We start from the raw sequence: 18,433 nt of genomic DNA on the forward strand, positions 1-18,433 counted from the left end.
ATACTATTTCTATGCACGCACGGAGAAAATTACATGCGCGCAGGGTCGGATATATCGATAGTCCCGGTTATATCGATATTTTTTCGGACTCCCTTGAATATCGATATAACGAGACTTTACTGTATATACATATATATATATATTTTTTTTTGTTTGTTTCTATTCTACCAAACAACAGAGGAATGAGACTTTGCTTATTTACACCACAGTCAAGGGTGGCTGTGAGTGTGTGCACATGAATGTGAGTTTGTGTGTACGTTTAGTTTAAAGGACAACCGCCAGCATTTTTTTGTTTCCTAATTGACATCAAAAAAACGTTTGATAGCATCTAAAATAGCCAAACCACGCAGGCCGATATTTTTAGTCAAACGCAAAACACCAATAAAATGACTTCAAGTTGCCCACTAATGAGCTCAAAACTGGAGAGATTGAGAAAGTCCCGCCCCCAGTTGGTGACGTCTCGCTTCAGAGAGTTCAGATTGGGAAAAAGATCCTTTCTTGTTACTCATCCAGTTATGAATGTAATTCAAATAATTCTGAAGAGGAAAGCACAAGTGTTTGCGATCGATTCAAGAAGTACATGAAGCAATATAGCATCGACTTCCGTGATATGTGGCATATGTGAAATGTACATTTCTCCACTGCGAGACCTATAAAGGCGAATCCAAAGCAATACAAGGACACGAATAACAAATAAAAAGCTACAAGATGTCGGCATCAATGCAGATTGTTTACTGGTTGTGCATGAAAAACGTTGTTTCAACTTTCAAGGTGAAGAGTTACGAACTTACGTATGAACGACAGCGGTTATCCATCACTAACTCGGGTTAGCTCCTCGTTCCAGCAGCTGAATGTTTGTCAGATAGGTTTGCTCCACTCTATCACCACTGGAAGCAACTTTCTAGCCATTGTCAGGCTGAGAGGGCGACGGCGGTTCTCCAAGCGGGGATTGGCGCGCTCCGGGGAGCTCCTCGGCTGGCGCTAGACTGCACTGCTCCGTTGGAAATGGCTGCTTTGTCCGCTGGGAATTTGTGTCAATTTACATCTTCTTTATGCGCGTTACTGCAATTGGCTGCCACACCACGATTCACCATGGCCTTATGTCGTTTTACAGCCAGTTTTAACAGGTAAAATATAGCTATCTACATGCGATGGAATCTTTGTAAAAGGCGCTCAGTAGAAGTCATTTGACACATTATGGACCCAACTTGTCCGGAGTTATCGGTTGTCCTTTTAGGATACTTTGACTATCCCAAAGGGAGTCAGGATAAAAGACAGGACACTTTAAGAGTGGTAACTCTACTGACGAAATTCTTCACTGGAAAATGTGTTTTCTATGTAAATGCCCTAATCTGTTCCAAATTTCAGATAAAATATTTTCTAAATATGTGTTACAATTAGGTTCTTGCGCAACAAATGAGAGTTGTGCATCATTTAAAAAATAAATAAATAACAACGATGGTCATTTTTAACTGGGTCCTAATTGTTTTTTTTAACCCCACGGTTCCTTCTCAGCAGAGGTTTTGGCCTGGTATTTTGTAAAGAATAGATCTAAGGATGTTTACTTTTGTCGGCGGCGAAGAACCCTTTCGAAATGTCCAAAGTAAACATCAGCTTTTCTGGGTGATTTCCATCCAATTTTGGAAGGCCTCGTGGCCCAAGGGGCGAATGACAACGCTGCATAGACCCACGCCCATCTACTTATTTATCGACACACAGGAGAAAAACACGGTTGAGTTGCTTTTTAGCTAGAATGATGCCAACTCATGGCAGAACAGCTAAAAAGATGTTGCATTCAAGCAACTACTCGGAGCTGGGAGTAGCCAGCCAGATTTTATTTTTACCTTTCAAATCTTGAAATGTCTTTCCTAACAAGAGCACTTTTTTTGTAGCAAGACGTTCATGAGTAGAGGTGCTAATGTATTTGGAAACAAATGTGTCCGCTAAAGAATCAAAACACGGGCTGACTAGGTCTCTTAGACTTCATTCAGTACTACAGCCCGTAATGTTTCTCCTGTGGGGACGGGAGTCTCCGGTGCGACTGGATTTGGGGACTCTACATTCTGTCCGGCGGGTAGGACCCTCGTTTTAAGCCACCCTCTGTCCAAAGCAATGCGGGGACATCTCGGTCGGGAGGCACCAATTGTCAGCTTTGGCGTGCCGCTTTCTCACGAGATGTCCTTCAAAGACCTTAAGGGAGCAAGTATGAAGAGCGTCGGAAAGACTCATTGGTTGCCACACGGACCTGTTTCACTGGTTGGTCCTGTGACTCATCCGCCGGGCCCCTCCCGATTCCTCGGCTGGGCGTCAACCTGCCGGCCTAGATAGATACCCCTGTCACTATAAGACCGAGTATCCGGCACCCACCCGGCATCAGTCATCAAGATGGACAAATTCTTTCAGAGCGAAACGGGCCAAAAGGTTATCGTCAACGCCATTGAAGAGAAAGCGGGTGAGTGACTTGTTTTGTGTTTGGATACTACGCGTACAAGACTTGAACTTTAAACTTTGAGTGGCACTCAAGTGTTTGGTGTCGGGGAAATCATTTCAGGGGTTTGGTCGTCCTTTTCCAAACAAAAGTTGCAGGAATGATCTGGATTTGGCAGTCAATCGGTCCGGAAATCAAGGTGTCGATTGCTTTCCAGGTGATTTGGCGGAGACCATCTTAAACAAAATCGGAGGGGGAGGTGCTGAGGGAAGAGGGGAGGATGAAAAGGAAGACAAAGGATTTAACGTGTCCAACGTCCTCTCCATGGTGGGTGGCAAGGATGACAAGGATGACAAAGGATTGAACGTGGCCAACGTCCTGTCCATGGTGGGCGGCAAGGATGACGGGGGCGCGGGAGGTGAGTTGGACTCAAACTCAAAATGGAAAGCCGCGTCTGGTCTTAGCGGTGACACCTTGTCCCATTTCCCTTTTTTCCGCAGGAATTGGGAAAGCTATTGGCGGCCTGTTTGATTAGACGTGTCCAAACGTCCCCGTGGAGCTCCACCATAATAAACAACAATCACACGGTGACGTGCACAAAGTGTCAAAAACTGAAATAAATCACGCTGCATCAGCGCCATCTTTCTGACTTTTACTTTCCGGACGGAATGGACGATGACACAAATGGGCAAAAGTCAGTCAACTTGTTAGTCGAGGGGCTTAAAAATCCAAAGACTCTGACAGACGCTGTAAGCGACCTGGTATGATGCAAAAAAACAAATCTCATCAACGTCAAGATGGCGCCGCCGTAGCGTATGAGACAAGCAATTGGCTTAACCTTTAGCCCGCCCACGAGGGATCATCAGCTACGCCGCAGAAAATTCCAAGCATGACACTTGTCGGCGAGACACAAAAAAAGACATGTCAACCGACACGTCTAATCCGCATTTCAAGAGAACGGCAACAAACTTGAAACTAAAATGCGGCACATCAAACGGGCAAAGCCAATCACAATCACAATGCGCAGATGAAAGGCTCATTGACATTTTGTGGACCTTTTGCAGACAAAATATTTGGAGTCTGTTGCGTTGCGCGCGCCGCAGGAAATTAACCACAAAGAATTACAAGCTTGCCATCTTTTGACGTGCGGCAAATGCTTCACGCTGTTCTTTTTTGGGTCCCATGGCAACACAAGTGGGCGGAGCTGTGGGAATTTTCTATTAGATACAAAATAATCATAATAAACTGCGTCCCACAAGTCTTCATACATAACAAAACTCACGTTTAGTTGGGCTCCACGGCTGCCATTTTGTGAGTAAACGCACTTCAATGCTGAAGAACATCCCAATTGGTGTTTTAATAGTAATAATAATCATCCATTTCATTTCTAAGCGCCTTTCAAAACTCTCAGAAACACTTTAGTCACAGGATGATTTTTTCTCTGGATGAGCAGCGGCAGCCACACACGCCAGCGTTCACTCAATCCGCCGATAGCTAGATGTCAAATAGAGAGCATATAATTATATTATTAATTTGAACTTATTTGATACTCTGTTTTGATTTTATTTTTTTGCAACCATGTTTGATTATCGTTCCGAACTCAGTCAATGCCATTCCGGAATTTATTCGGGAATTGAAAATACATATGACACAGAGCGCCATTCCTAAATTTGTTGGGGTTTTATTTTTTATGCTTGAGTGGCGATAAAGCACTGGCCATGGCCTCTGGCAATGTTTTTTTTTTTTCTTTTCCACAAGCATTTGACCTTTTGCCATGTTTGCGCTAAGTTCCAACTTCAGCTGTTGTTAAAGCGTCATTTTAACCAAGACATACATATTTGTCTTGCATTGTATTTTGGACAGCTGTCCCCATTTCAAGCTACGATAACCCCGGCCGGAGCCATATCATTTAGGAATTAACTCTTTTTGTCTGATGAAAGAAGAGAGTCTAAGGTTTCTTACGCTGCATTGAATGTTTATGTAGTCCTAAAAGTCAATATTTTGTGGGTCCTGCAATTTGAGTGACAATGACAAAAACCCTGGCACTGGAGTGGACACATTTTTGCACCTTGTTTGGCAGTCAATGATGGAAGTTATTCAAAATATCAAAGAAATACATTTCTAAACGCTATATATGGAGTGTATTATTTACCTATGGATGAGGACAGAGCTAACATGCTAAACTTTGTAATAAGCCTTCAGGAACATTTGTCGCGAAAGCAAACATGGCGTACAGATGAGATAGGCGAACGAAGCGTCTCATAGGAACAACGTGGCAATGGGCTTTTCAATCATGTGACTTTAAATCAAAACATGTTTCGCTAATGTGCAACTTTCAGGTGAGTCACGCATCCACATAGTTCAAGAGTGACAGGTGGAACCGGTCCATCCGGTCTGGACGTCCCCTCCCCCCTCCGTCTTCCCGGTCTGCCAATAAGAGCAGTCGATCGAGAGTCACGGTCAGCGGCCTAACCTCGTCCGTCCGACGCCAAAGATGGAGAAAGTGGCCGAGATGATCGGAGACAAAGCGGGTGAGTGTTTGCCGAGTTTGATTCTTCCGGCGTTGGCTTCCTCCATTTTGTTTGAGTCGCGTGATGCGTCGCAACAAGTTTTTGGAGCGTATCGCGTTCAGAAAAGTGTTGTTAGCCAAGTGGGGGAGGAGCCGCGACGACGAACGATCACATTAGTCTCACGTCTCTAGCACGGTTTCGTGTTATCGCGGCAAGATATTAGCAAACAATCGTCCGCGATGGCACCTCGAGAGGCGAGAGCCTGCGAAAAAGCCACAAGGCAAATCCCGGCGGGATGCGTCGTGCCGTGAAACGCAAACGGTAGCGTCAAGGGTGACCGCACGGCGGCGCCATTGATGACGTTTGTTTTCCAGGGGACATAGTGGAGGGCGCGTTCAAGAGCATGCTGGGCATCAAAAGTCAAGAAGAGGACAAGGACAAAGGAGGCTTCAAGTCTTTTTTCGGAGGGGACGACAAGAAGAAAGAGGACGACGACGACAAGGGAAGCTTCTTCTCCAGATTCCTCGACAGAGACGACGACGACAAGAAGCCCAAGCGCTCGGGATTCGACGGCTTATTCGCCGAGCTTGACGGCCAGGGCGGAGGGTCCGGGGGCGGAGCCTCCGCCCCCGGAGGATTGAGCGACCTATCCTACGACGGGGGACCCGGACCCAGAGGGGGGACGGCTATGAGTGACGGAGGTGAGTTTGTGACATCCGGGTCAAGGCGATTTTGCCTTTGATTGACAGCTGGGAAGAGTCAGCCATGTCGCCGGGGGCGGGGAGGGGGGAACAAAACCACACCCAAACCTGTTTTTTTGTGTTGAACCAGATTTGTTTAGCGATCTGATGGATGTAGCGAACGAAACAGCCCAAGAAAAGTAGAGCCGCAGGAAACACGTCCTTCCCTTGCGGCCGTGTTTCGCCGTTTCAACAAGAGGGTCCAGAATAAGTCCAGGACTGCAGGCGAGCAACGAGAGAGACGCTCCTTCCTCTTCTGTGAACGGACGGATGTGGGAATTCTTTTCTTTCAAGTTGATGCAGCGTCAATAATGATGAGTACTTGTTGACACTTTTGAGCTATTTATTTTCATGGCCCTTTTTTTGCATCGTGATCATCCACTTCTGCGTGACGCCTAAAAAAAAAAAAAGTCTAAATGCATGTTCACGTCATATTTCCTTCCTCTTGGAATTTGTGATGAATATTAAAAAGTTTAGCCATCGCCGTTTCCACGAGACCTTGATTTTGTCCATTTTCCGCCTTGTGGAATTTTAATGGGATTCCAAAAATGAAATTCCAATATCAATGGTGCAAGCTTGACGTCACGCTTCCATCGGTCTTTTCTTTGGGTTTTTTGCGGGTGTCCAATGTGAGTTCCATCCAATGTCAATCACTTGCAAAGCGCCACCCACTGGCCGCGAGGTGAATTGATTCCAGGGTGTACTCAATCCGTGGTGGTTTTGTATGGGTTGGGGGGGGCTGGTGGTTAACTGCTTCGTGGATCGCTCTCACAGTAAAATAACAAGAACAATCATAATAATAATTTAAAAAATAATAATAATAATGAACTCATTCGCTGCCAATCACGGATTTATTCAGGAATTGGAAATATGACCTAGGGCGCTATTCCCAAATTGGTCCGGGCTTTGTTTTTTTTCTTGCTTGGGTGCCGATAAGGTGCTGGCCAGACCTCTGGGAATGTTTTCCCTTCCCAAAGGGGGCAGCGCTTCCCTTTTTTCCACATTAGCGCTTTGTTCCAGGCTCAGACCAATATTGTGCGGCTCCTGGAATTTGAGTGACAATGACACTGGAGCCACTGGCCGCATTTTTGCACATTGTTTGGCAGTGAAGGAGTTAAAGGGCTAAAATTGACCAATCAAATAACGGGCCTGATGGATTGACTGCCCTTTTTTCACGCGAGTTTTCCATTGGCCGTGTGAAATCCTGACCTGACCCGACCCGACTGAGGTCATCACGTGTCCCGGGCAAAGCGGAGGTCGAGCAGCGTTAACTCCCGACTGACGGGGACGCTGTTGTCGTCGCATAGAAAGAGACTGCGCACGGTGATGAGCAGGTCTTTCCCGGGAAGGCTGAGGAGCGCGCGGAGCTTCTCCGCCGCCAACTGGACGCATTTGACGTCCGAGCCCGGGGCTGACGGCCAATAGGAAACATTTAAACGGAGCCCGCGACCAACGGGAACTCTGCGGGGCGGGTCTCACCTGCACTTCGGAGGAGCCGATCGGGCGGCACGTCGACGATTTTCTGCACGGTGACGGCGGGAAGCTGAACGCACACTGGCGCCGAGCCCCGCCCGCTCACCGTCAACACGGCCGGCCTGAGGACGGACGGCGCTGACGTTTGAAGGCGTCCGATGTCGGGCGAGCGCCGCCCCCCTCCCTCCAGTCTCACCTGTAATATCGCCGCACGTCACGGGAAGGCAAACAAGGGTAACACGGAATGTAAATTCCATCGACGTCGACGTCCAGCTCGGCGGCGCAGCGGCCGCAGCCCGAATAGGTCACGTCGTCACTCAGCGCCTCCAGGAAAGCGGAGAGCGGCGCCGAGCTGTCCAGGATCGGTCGCGGCGCACCGCGAGAAGGCAGGAAGCGGAAAGACAGCGCCCGCACCCTGAGTAGCGCCTCTCCTGCGGACGACGCAAAAGCTTTCAGGACGTCACTGGGGCAATTGTCTGGTGAACTAGTGTGGCGACCAATCCCGGGTGCAACCGGTGCCTCTGGTTCTGTTTTGCGCATCAAAAACAGACGTGTAAGAAGTACGCGGCCAGCCACCTGAGTATTGCTGCGAGAGCAACGTGTCCACGTCCGTCTCCACGCCGCGACCGATCGCGGACGCAAAACGCGCCAGCCGCCGGTCGGGGGCGTCCACTCGCCGAATATCGCTCCACGGGGTGGTGTGAAGCTCCGGGAGGTCCGAATCTGGAGCTTCCCTGACCAGGAGGAAGCGAACGTCCCAGACGGCGTCTGAAGGTCACGTGACGAGACGGCTCAGGTTTTTCCACAGCGACAAACGGCGAGTGAGCGACCCGACCTCCGTGCGTCCTGAAGCGCGGAAGCCAATCCAGGGCCGAGCCCCGCAGCAGCAGCAGCCCCTTCTGGCCGTCAGCCCCCATCGCGGTCGCCACGGCGTGGCGCTCCAGAGCTGACCTGCGGCGAGACTCCGCCTCCTCTCGCCACTCTGCCGCACATTTGACAGAATGCGCTGACGCGTACGAGTTAACGACTAGCGGGGTCCCCGATGAATGTTTCCACTCAATCAATGATCAACGATTGATTCATGCGTGGAGGAAGAGGAAATCATTTCAATTTGCATGAATGTGTTTATTTGAGCAACGTTAACTCATTCATTGCCATTCCCAAATTTCTTCGGCAATTGAAAAGCATGACGTGGAGCGCCATTCCCTACTTTGTTCGGGGTTTGTTTTTGCGAGGGGGTGCCGATAAAGCACTGGTCAGACCTCTGGCAATGTTTGTCTCTCCCGCGCATTTGCCTTTTGTACAGCCACCCCCATTTCAAGCTCACATAACTCCAGACCCATAGAACTTTTTTTTTTTTCCCGATGAAAGAAGAGAGCTGACGGTTTCTAAGGCAGTATTGAATGTTGATGTCGTCCTAAACCTCAATATTCTGCGGCTCCTGCAATTGGAGTGAAAATGACAAAAACCCTGGCGCCGGAGTGGCCGCATTTTCGCACATGGTCAATGAGTTCGTTAACTGCTTACCACGGAATGACAGCAGGAGGGCGCTGTGGGTATGGCTCGGACAAATTGTATCAAAGAGAAAGAAATCAAGCCCCCTAATTGAATTTGTTCGATGCCGCGGCCATTTTGCTAATTTCCCGCCTGTCGAAAGTTGCCGGTGGTTCAACTTGTGATCATAATTTAGCCATCATCATCATCATCGCAAACGAGCGTCCACATCAAACGCACGCGTTGAAAAACTGGCTTTCGTGCCACATCTTTTGCGGCAATCTACTTCCTTGTCCCAACACGCACGCCTTTGTGTTTTTGCCACTCACCCGCGCTGACGAAGGCGTGGCTGACGCGTAGCAAGGCGTGCGACATGGTGTTGAGCGCCCGTGGCCACAGGGGGGCGTACGGCAGACGCCTCATATCCTGCGGGGGGCACGGCGGCACGGACAGCAGCGAGGGCCGCCGCTCTCGGAGGAACTTGCAGAGAGACCAAACCGACTGGGCGTCGACATCCCGCGCGCCTGAATGACGGACAGGGGGCGGGCAGGCGGGCGGGAAGTGAACCGGCGGCGCGGGAAGTGAACAGACGGGCCATCGACGATCTGGAGGGGTACCCGTGGGCCAGGTGGGGGCACTGACGTGACCCAAGTTGAGCACTTTGCTGCTGAAGGTGGATTTCAGGATGTTCTCTCGCTTCCAGGTGTCCTCACTCAGCTGCAGGCCTGGGATGGACAGATGAGGTCAAAGTTCAGCATGGGACACGCAATCAAGCACTCGTCACACATTTGCTTCCAGAGGACATCATTAAATTCAATATTGTTCGCATGGCCTTGCGCTGTCCACCCGCGCCCCCCCCCAAAAGAAAAAATAATAATATATTAAATGAACAAATAATGTAATAAATGAACACACAAATAAATAAATAACTCAATGAAAACACATACTAGTAAATAAATAAAAATATAAGTCTTAGTGTAGTTAGATATACATAGTGCTCTATATACATATATAGAAATAAAAAAGGAAATCGAACTGAAAATAAAACTCACACTCAAGAACAAAAAAAAAATACAAAATATAAACACATAAATAATAATAATAATAATAATGAAGCTGCTGCCCCTGCGACCCGACCTCGGATAAGCGGCAGAAGATGGATGGGTGGATACATAAATACAGCAATGAATACATTAAATATATAAGTATTAAGTATAGGAATAGATATAAATATACATATAGAAATAAAAATAGAAATGAAAATAAAGCTCAAACTCAAAAACCAAAATCAAAACACAAAGAAAAATAAATACATAAAGAAATAACTAAAGAAATGACTACATAAACTAATACATACATAAAATAAAAGTATACGTATAGATCTAGATAGAGAAATAAGAATATAACTCCAAATAAAAAGAAAGAAAGAGGGAAAAGGGCCTTTTGTGATCTTGTCAGTTTGGCGCAGCATTGAAGTCAGCGACAAAGTGACGAAAACAAGCGGTTGTGATGTCAGGCTTGCCGCGTTTCCTCACTCACCTGTGATGAAGAGGACATCTCCGGCGGCCGCGGTCGCCGCCCAGAACGCCGCCCGCCGCCACAGCAGCACCGTCACGTCCACGGCCGATTGGTCCGTCACCACCAGGGCGGCCAAAGGAACCCGGGAGCCCGCAGACGCTCCGCGCTTCACCTTCAAGGACCACAGTGGATTCACGTGGACGTTTGTGGACCATCGTGATGGCCGCTGGGATGCATTTGATCGACACTGGCCACACATTCGCTCGACGATACTGATGGGGTGTCACAGTGCGCATTTGTGGTTTGAACTCATTCACAGCCAGACGATATGCAAATGTATCCACTTCAGCGCCAGGGTTTGTGTCGTTTTCACTCAGATTCCAGTCTCTATTTATATATTGTATTGAGATACGTATATATATTTAGATATTTGAGCTAACGTACAATAGGAAAATCCACGATGCGCCAAAAAGCGCAAAAATAGAAGGACGATTGGGCACACTTTCTGCCACCAGAGTCAAGACGTTACCTTGATTTCCTTCAATCGAGAGGGATGAACCACGGCAACCAGAACCCGATAGCGAGCCGCCTCGTCGGCGCAGCGGGCCAGAAGCGTGGTGGGAGCACCAAAGCCGGCGCGGCGTCAGCGTCAGACGTCCGGCTGAGACGAGCTCTTTCGCCAGATGAAACGGGACGGTCGCCCTCCCGCGAGCACAGGACGCCGTGGGAGGCGGCCTCCGGGACCGCGCCCCCTCGCTCCACCCGGGCCAGAGCGACGGGGAGCTCGCGGGAGGCCGGACTGAAGAGCTCCGGCGTGCCCGACGTCGGAGTGTGTTCGGGGGGGGCCTCGGCAGCGCGGCGCGACCGTTTGATGCCTCGGAGGAATAAGGCTCGGCTCGGGGTCCAAGTGGACGGGTAGCGGCCGAAGAGGGACAGCTGCGGTTCAGGCCGATCAGCTGGCAAATGCCAGACCGCGTCACGGGGGGGTAACGGCTGGCTTTCCGGCCGGCCCGCGTGATGACTTGTCGAGGCCGGAGCTTCCCGCGTTGACTTTTCATCCTCCCGCGAGCCGCCGTCTTCATCTGAGAACCACAATCAGTCGATTTGGCTTTTTTGGAAAGGGTGACATGGGCTCATTTCAAGCGGAGCGAAATGAGCAATAGCCTTCCCCGTTTGAAAAAACTAACTATTACGGCTCGAGTCAAGTCAGTCCCGCCAAGGGCTCACCGGCCGCGGGGACGACGAGGCGGCCTTCCCGCCGGGTGAGCTTCAGCCGCTTCCAGCTTGGGGGCAAGCCGGCGTCAGCGGCCGAGGGGCGCGGGGCCCACAGGAACACGTGGATCTTGGCTCGCTCGCACATGCTGAAAGAGGAAGAAAAAGGGGAGGATTCCACTCCTTCCATGGCAAAAACCTTCTTTGTTGACGACCGTCACACTTTCATAAAAGAGATGAAAGCAATGAGAGTTGGCGCGAAAAAAAGGGAACTGAAGCGACAAACCTTCCACGAATTTTCCACTTGTTTGCCTCACTGTTCAAAATGTCAGATGGTGGCCCCCCGATACTGGTGAAAAGGAGGAAACTTTGCTATCTCGGCTCCTCTTTCATCTGAATCAGACAAAAATGAGAGGGAATCAAACTGCACACGTGAATGGTTCATACATATTAAGCTTCAGAAATCAGACAAACAGTGTCAAAATCATGTGAGCGTTAATATAATGTCAATAAAACAAAAATATGCTTTCATTGTTTATTTATACATTCAATTTGTATAAATAAAAATTATTTTCTTTTCTTTTCTTTTGTTTCACCTTACAAAGGAAGGGTCTGTATTGTGTCAATAGTCGCTTTATGAAGTGAGCATTGTGGTCAAAATCGTGAGACTCAACGTGTATGATGATTTATTTTCTAAAATGTATGCTCGCCATTGACTTCTTAGTTTGGTTGTTTGTTTTTTTGGACATCACGTTCTCCATTTGTATTATTTTGGATGTGAAACCAGGACGCCAAGGCAAATCTGTTCGGAAATGTTTTAGCTAGCTAAATGCGAGTGTGTGATATATTTCACGAACGTGTTTCAATAATAATAATAATAATAATAATAATACATTTGATTTCAAGCGCCTTTCAAAGCTCTCAAGGACACTTTACAGTCAGACAAGCATAGATACAATACTAAATAAAATACATTTTTTTATTCTAAATTAATGACGTGAATATTACTTTACTTTGAGGAAAGAGCCAAATAGAAGGCTGTGTAAACTCGAAGGACTTGGACTGAGGAAGTGCATAAACTGAAAAATAATAATTCGGGAGGCGATTCGGGATACATACGGGATAGCTAATGCTAGGCCAAGCTCGGCTAAGCTAGGCGGCTAACGAGGTCCAGATGTCGTCGTCCAGGTGAAGTCGTCAAACAGGAAGAAAGAAATGAGAGGAAGAGGAGGAGTTGCTGCTTTTGCGGGGGTGTCGGCGTCTCCGCCACTTCCGCGTCAACTTTTGCAACTCGGTCGTCGTCTTTGAGCCAAAAAAACCGGCGAAGCGCTTCCACAAACAAAAACATGTACCGGCGGAACTTGGCGGGGCTGCTGGCCCGGAGGACGAGCGGCTTCTACCGTCGAACCGCGCCGGCGGAGCCTCCGCGCCACCGCGGCTACTCCCGGCGGAGCGCCGCGGAAGCGGGCGGCGACGACGACCCCGATTTCTTCGGCATGGTGGAGGGCTTCTTCGACCGCGGCGCCGCCATCGTGGAAGACAAGCTGGTGGACGGGCTGAAGACGCGAGAAAGCGCCGAGAACAAGAGGAAGCGCGTGCGCGGGATCCTCAAGATCATCAAGCCGTGCAACCACGTCCTCAGCGTCAGCTTCCCCATCAAGAGGGACAGCGGCGAATGGGAGGTGATCGAGGGCGTCCGAGCTCAGCACAGCCAGCACAGGATGCCCTGCAAGGGAGGTCAGACCCCGGACACCGTCGGGGACGTTGGGGGTGTGTCGCGGGATGGGCCACGCGGGCAACGCGAACCCCAAACGGGCGAGCCGACGAAGCCCCGCCCGGATCAGGAATGTCAACATTCAGGTCTGCACGTGTCAAAGAAAACAAGTGGCGGGCGCTGGATTTGGAGTCGTGACTCAAGCGTCGGAATCCATCCACAGCCAACAGTGTGTTGTGATTTATGACATGTCCACTAGAGGGTGCCAATCGCAAGGAAATAACTTGAGAAATACTCAGCAACATATTCACTGCCAGACATGGGCGTAATGCATCCGCTCCAGTGCCAGGGTTTTTGTCATCGTCACTTGAATTCCCACAGAATCATGAGTTTTAGGACTACATCACATGCTCGGTTCAGCGGGGAGTATAACATTCATCCGTTTGAAGGAGAAAATCCTCATTGTCGTTTGCCTTTCAGGGATCCGTTACAGTATGGACGTGTCTGTTGACGAGGTCAAAGCGCTGGCGTCGCTGATGACCTACAAGTGCGCCGTGGTTGGTCAGTCCAAACAACATCGATCCAATGGAACTGCTTTGCGACACTACACTCATCCGGCGCGTTTGTCTCACAGATGTTCCTTTTGGTGGCGCAAAAGCGGGAGTCAAGATCAATCCAAAGAAATATTCCGTGAGTCAGTCTTTGTGGGTGTTATTCCTCCTGTGGGCCTGCCCCCCCCCGCCCCCTAGGTGTTAAACCTGGTGGACCTTCAAGGTCGTCTCCACCCTGTCATCCCATTCTGTTGTGTGATAACCTCGATTTTGAGATGGTCACAGTCGATCGTTTCCAGGACCACGAGTTGGAGAAGATCACCAGGAGGTTCACCGTGGAGCTCGCCAAGAAAGGCTTCATTGGTGAGGCCTCCTCCCCAAAAAAAAATATAAATAAATACTGTATTTTGCAGAGTATAAGGCGCACCCCCAATGAATGTTGTATTTTCAAACTTTTTCCATATATAAGGCGCACCTTCAACGAATGAAAAGTTTTCCAAATAGGCTCTAAAAATAGTTCTTCAAAAATGTTCCAATGATAAGTAAGATGCTACAGTAGAGGCTGGGGGTAGTCGGTGGCTGCTGACAGCAGTCGCTAGACCTGTTGCGGCTCAATAGGACTCCACATAATAATAAGGCGCAGAGTCATCTTTGGAAGAAAATCAAGGCTTTTGGGTGCGCCTTATACATCGGAAAATGCGCCACATTAAAAAGAAGAGAGCTCAAGTGTATGCGTTGCTTTGCCTTTGTTTGTTTGTCCCACATTGTGTTTCCCTTTTTGAGAAAAGAGACATCGGTGTGACAAATAGCTTCACGGCGAAGCTCCAAAAGCCCATTTTTGTTGTTGCTGCCGCTGCGCAGGACCCGGCATCGACGTGCCAGCTCCGGACATGAGCACGGGGGAGCGAGAAATGTCCTGGATCGCCGACACCTTCGCCACCACCATGGGCTACAACGTGAGTCGCCCACCCGCCGCCGGCGTCGCCCGCCCACCGGCTTGTCAACTGGCGCGTCGGCCCACCCCAGGATATCAACGCTCACGCCTGCGTGACCGGCAAGCCCATCAGCCAGGGGGGCATCCACGGACGCATCTCGGCCACCGGCAGAGGCGTCTTCCATGGCATCGAGAACTTTGTCAACGAGGCGGCTTTCATGAGCCAGCTGGGAATGTGTCCCGGTTTCCACGATAAGACTTTTGTCATTCAGGTAGCCACCTTTGGGGAGGGGAGCGCGGGGCCGGCGGGTTATTTTGGCCATTGATCTGCAGCATGTTGTCTTGGGCCTCATCTTGCACTTCAGGGTTTTGGCAACGTGGGTCTCCACTCGATGCGCTACCTTCACCGCTACGGAGCCAAATGCGTGGGAGTCGGCGAGATCGACGGGAGCATCTGGAATCCGGGCGGCATCGACCCCAAAGAACTGGAGGACTACAAACTGGTGCGGGGAACCTCACCCTGTCGCCTCGCCGCGGGCGGAACCAAAGAGGCAACTCTGCGCGTGTCTGCAGGCCAACGGGACCATCGTGGGCTTCCCCGACGCTTCGCCCTACGAGGGGAGCATCCTGGAGGCCGACTGCGACATCCTCATCCCGGCCGCCGGGGAGAAGCAGCTCACCAAAAGAAACGCACCCGACGTCAAGGCCAAGGTCGCGCGGTTGCTCGCTAGCTGCGTCATTTTTTCATTCTTTGCGGCATGCGATTGCATCCGCTGTATTTCACGTCCTTTTCACCAGTGGATCAGGACCGTCATGGTGAAATGTGCTCGTATGATACCAGCTAAATGTTGAAAGTAAACATGAAGTCATCACATCCATTGACGAAAAGGGATTGTCCCGTGTAAATCCGCTTCAATTCCAAGCCGCCACCGTTCCACATGCGCATCGGCGCTCTGCGCTGACGCTCCTTTCTTCTCGCCGCGGGCTCCTCAAGCCATTATAGGTGCAAGAAAGCACAATCGCCACAGAGCTGTCCAGCGATGATAGTCAAATCAAATGGCACCGACATTCCTCCTCATCAAAAATGGTGCCGGCATATTGGTGCTGCCGAAAAGGTCAAGCCACTCGGCAGAATCTCCTCTTTGATGAATGTGGTGGCAAAAAATGCTGAAAAACAGTCCGTATGACGCGCAACAAAAGAAAAGACAAAAAGAGCAAGGCGCGCGAGACAGCCTACTTGGGTGCCATTTTGGACTGCTGATGGCGTCCATGTTGTTTATGCAGATCATCGCCGAGGGCGCCAACGGTCCGACCACGCCCGAGGCCGACCGCATCTTCCTGGACAGAAACATCCTGGTTATCCCGGTGAGGTTTTGTCCTTTTGCTGACTTGTCACGCTGACCCCTGACCCTCCCGCCCTCCACCTCCATGCAGGACATGTACCTAAATGCGGGCGGCGTGACCGTGTCGTACTTTGAGTGGCTGAAGAACCTGAATCACGTCAGCTACGGCCGCCTGACTTTCAAGTACGAGAGGGACTCCAACTACCACCTGCTGAGTGAGTCGGCGCAAAAGCCATAGCGGTGCCCATCCATCCGCTAGCTGGAGTTCTAACCTCGTGCAATCCAATACCGTTCTTTGATGATTGATTGATTGATGAGCACACCATTTTTTCCCTCCTCAGTGTCGGTCCAAGAAAGTCTGGAGAGGAAGTTTGGCAAACATGGCGGTGCCATTCCCGTCGTCCCCACTTCAGAGTTCCAGGCACGTATAGCGGTGAGTCGTGTAATGCGCACCCAATTGTTGAGACGCGGCAAAGTGAATCCATCGGAAAAGGGGAAACGCAGCCACTTTGAATTGTAACCGCCCATTCCGGTCAAGAGCTTCATGGGATGCTAATGGCCAGCATGCCAATGGCATTTTCCATTGTATGTTAGCATTAAGCTAAGCCTTCAATTTCAGCCCTCGTTTGAAGTACACAAAATGTGATTCTTTTGCTATCAGGTGGACTTTTCCAGAAGTGGCAGCAAACAACTAGAAACCTCTTTTTTTTCCAACAACCGTTCAAAAAGTCCCAAAATGGCAGCTCTTATTTTATAGACACTGTCAGTCAAGTAGCATGTGTGTTTGTGATTGGGTACGTGTGCTCATACCTGTACTGCGCCGCCGCAGGGGGCGTCAGAAAAGGACATCGTTCACTCGGGCTTGGCCTTCACCATGGAGCGTTCGGCCAGGGTAAGCCCCGCCCCTCACCCCATGCACGTGCACGAGCGTCCTGTCCGCCCTCAAACTTTTTGTCTGTCGTCGTCTTTCCCGCAGCAAATCATGCGCACGGCCAGCGCCTTCCGGCTGGGCTTGGACTTGCGAACGGCCGCCTACGTCAACGCCATCGAGAAAGTCTTCCAAGTTTACGCCGAGGCAGGACTCATCTTTACGTAGCTTATCAGTCATGCACTTTGTCGATGTGGGATGACAACGCCGCCAGCCTTAAAAGGATAAAGTTGCAGAAAGGGGAAGAAAAATGATTGTCTGTTCAAAATGTCTCCCAAAAAGAGCTTTTGAATTTCAAATAGTCTTAGTCTCATCATCATCAAGATCAAGGTCACATGACTCATCGAAATGTCCCTCAAGGCATTTTTGCATAGGACACAATTAAAGACTGACCTGTGGATTGTTGTACGTGTGCCGACTTGTAACATTTGAGCATTTCATATCTTCTCGGTTTTCAAGCAACGGGGGAAACGCCGAGCATCCTGCCACATCTGCCTCGGTTCTTTCTCCATTCTTGTTGCCATTTGTCCATTTGCTCGCGTTTCAAATTTCACAAACATTCCAAATACGACGACAAAGAGCGTATTTTTGCTTTGTTGACGCGCCGGTTTAATGTAATAAAAGTTTGCCAAATGCGGCTTTGGAAAAAGGAGGCAGCGTTTCCAATGTGCTTTCCGAGAAAGTTATTTTCATGTCAAAATCGTATTTCTTTGATAATAAAATGTTGTAAGGCAGCAAACTTTGTGAGATAAGATAAAAATGGAGGGATGGATGAATGAAAAGTTTGATGTCTGAAGCAAGAGATTTGCTGTCCGACAAGAAAGTGAAAATTATGTATTACATCATATTGTTTCAGTCATCGTGTAACATTGTTTCACGCTTCAATTAGTTTTGAATCACAACATGATCCAATTTCAAAATGGCCGACCCAATGTAGGCATTCCATTTTTTTATAGCTGAAATATATTTATTTGTTTCCACAATGTGCCTTTCACATACTTGTCAACCTTGGATAATAAATAACCCTCATAAATGATTACAATTCCCGTACAAAAAGTTGTTTAAAATGATTTAAAAAAACGCTAACAAACGGAATGGCAGACAGCTCACCGCGCATGCGCAATTTATGCTTTTTTTTCCCAATCCGACGAATGGTCTGTGAGATCGGTTCACAATTGTTTTTAATTTATTTTCCCCCGTATAATAGTTGTGGTACACTGTACATTACTTGAAATGATAAAAAATGAGGGAAAAACGTATAAGTTGAGAGATATGCTTTCGTTTTTAACTATATTTGCGTCAACACGCCAAACTTACGCCTGTGCACCAATCAGAGCTTTGTACTAGGTCCGGAATTCCCCGCCATCTGAGGGGGTTTCCGCTCTGACTGACAGGCTGGCGGTTGCGATGGTAACGTCGCTTCCCCAGCCCAATTACGTAGGTGAGCGCGAACAGTGCTTCCGCAAACCAAACGTTCCTTTCAGAATAAAGGTCTTGTGTTACGAGGGGCGTCGAATCTTCGCCGTTTCCTAAACTCATCTGATAATCTCGGTTGTAGTTTTTTTGAGAAGGAGGTGACTGTCAAGTG

The 18,433-nt window shown here is 49.2% G+C and overlaps 4 protein-coding genes across 5 annotated transcripts; 3 read left to right on the top strand and 1 right to left on the bottom strand.

The window, feature by feature from the left end:
• The first annotated feature begins 2,296 nt into the window (after nt 1-2,296).
• LOC148889770 (uncharacterized) lies at nt 2,297-3,068 on the top strand. Its single transcript, XM_089012805.1, has 3 exons — nt 2,297-2,452; nt 2,646-2,846; nt 2,929-3,068. The coding sequence occupies exons 1-3, from the start codon at nt 2,386-2,388 to the stop codon at nt 2,961-2,963; spliced, it is 303 nt and encodes a 100-aa protein (XP_088868931.1). The 5' UTR covers nt 2,297-2,385; the 3' UTR covers nt 2,964-3,068.
• A 1,613-nt stretch (nt 3,069-4,681) lies between these two features.
• On the top strand, nt 4,682-6,160 carry LOC148889771 (uncharacterized). The gene is made up of 3 exons (XM_089012804.1): nt 4,682-4,959; nt 5,313-5,639; nt 5,770-6,160. Exons 1-3 carry the CDS (start codon nt 4,923-4,925, stop codon nt 5,820-5,822), a joined length of 417 nt encoding a protein of 138 aa, XP_088868930.1. The 5' UTR covers nt 4,682-4,922; the 3' UTR covers nt 5,823-6,160.
• A 350-nt stretch (nt 6,161-6,510) lies between these two features.
• Nucleotides 6,511-12,634, bottom strand: shld2 (shieldin complex subunit 2). The gene is given in 13 exon segments (XM_089012772.1): nt 6,511-7,089; nt 7,158-7,273; nt 7,348-7,582; nt 7,728-7,919; nt 7,987-8,133; nt 8,975-9,169; nt 9,263-9,370; nt 10,185-10,335; nt 10,693-10,802; nt 10,805-11,245; nt 11,391-11,524; nt 11,662-11,768; nt 12,495-12,634. Coding segments are annotated over 11 exon segments (2,007 nt in total). The 5' UTR covers nt 11,524; nt 11,662-11,768; nt 12,495-12,634; the 3' UTR covers nt 6,511-6,910.
• Nucleotides 12,635-12,721: 87 nt separating this feature from the next.
• Nucleotides 12,722-17,497, top strand: LOC148889773 (glutamate dehydrogenase, mitochondrial-like). 2 transcript variants are annotated; one of them, XM_089012774.1, is made up of 13 exons: nt 12,722-13,235; nt 13,570-13,650; nt 13,724-13,779; nt 13,940-14,003; nt 14,502-14,596; nt 14,667-14,846; nt 14,940-15,077; nt 15,148-15,285; nt 15,859-15,939; nt 16,009-16,132; nt 16,259-16,350; nt 16,747-16,809; nt 16,894-17,497. In XM_089012774.1, exons 1-13 carry the CDS (start codon nt 12,722-12,724, stop codon nt 17,011-17,013), a joined length of 1,746 nt encoding a protein of 581 aa, XP_088868900.1. In that variant the 3' UTR covers nt 17,014-17,497. The 2 variants fall into 2 exon arrangements, with proteins under 2 accessions (XP_088868900.1, XP_088868901.1); XM_089012775.1 differs by having other exon boundaries at nt 12,722-13,112.
• Nucleotides 17,498-18,433: the final 936 nt, after the last annotated feature.

Source organism: Hippocampus bargibanti, linkage group LG13 (genome assembly GCF_051943395.1).
Source record: "Hippocampus bargibanti isolate YZ-2025 linkage group LG13, ASM5194339v1, whole genome shotgun sequence".
Lineage (NCBI taxonomy): Eukaryota > Metazoa > Chordata > Actinopteri > Syngnathiformes > Syngnathidae > Hippocampus > Hippocampus bargibanti.

Coding starts and splice junctions, on each gene's coding strand:
- LOC148889770 (XM_089012805.1), top strand. CDS start 2,386: ATGGACAAATTCTTTCAGAGCGAAACGGGCCAAAAGGTTATCGTCAAC. Junction 2,453..2,645: donor CGCCATTGAAGAGAAAGCGG/GTGAGTGACTTG, acceptor ATTGCTTTCCAG/GTGATTTGGCGGAGACCATC. Junction 2,847..2,928: donor GGATGACGGGGGCGCGGGAG/GTGAGTTGGACT, acceptor TTTTTTCCGCAG/GAATTGGGAAAGCTATTGGC.
- LOC148889771 (XM_089012804.1), top strand. CDS start 4,923: ATGGAGAAAGTGGCCGAGATGATCGGAGACAAAGCGG. Junction 4,960..5,312: donor GATGATCGGAGACAAAGCGG/GTGAGTGTTTGC, acceptor TTTGTTTTCCAG/GGGACATAGTGGAGGGCGCG. Junction 5,640..5,769: donor GACGGCTATGAGTGACGGAG/GTGAGTTTGTGA, acceptor GTGTTGAACCAG/ATTTGTTTAGCGATCTGATG.
- LOC148889773 (XM_089012774.1), top strand. CDS start 12,722: ATGTACCGGCGGAACTTGGCGGGGCTGCTGGCCCGGAGGACGAGCGGC. Junction 13,236..13,569: donor TCAGGAATGTCAACATTCAG/GTCTGCACGTGT, acceptor TTTGCCTTTCAG/GGATCCGTTACAGTATGGAC. Junction 16,133..16,258: donor CTCCAACTACCACCTGCTGA/GTGAGTCGGCGC, acceptor TTCCCTCCTCAG/TGTCGGTCCAAGAAAGTCTG.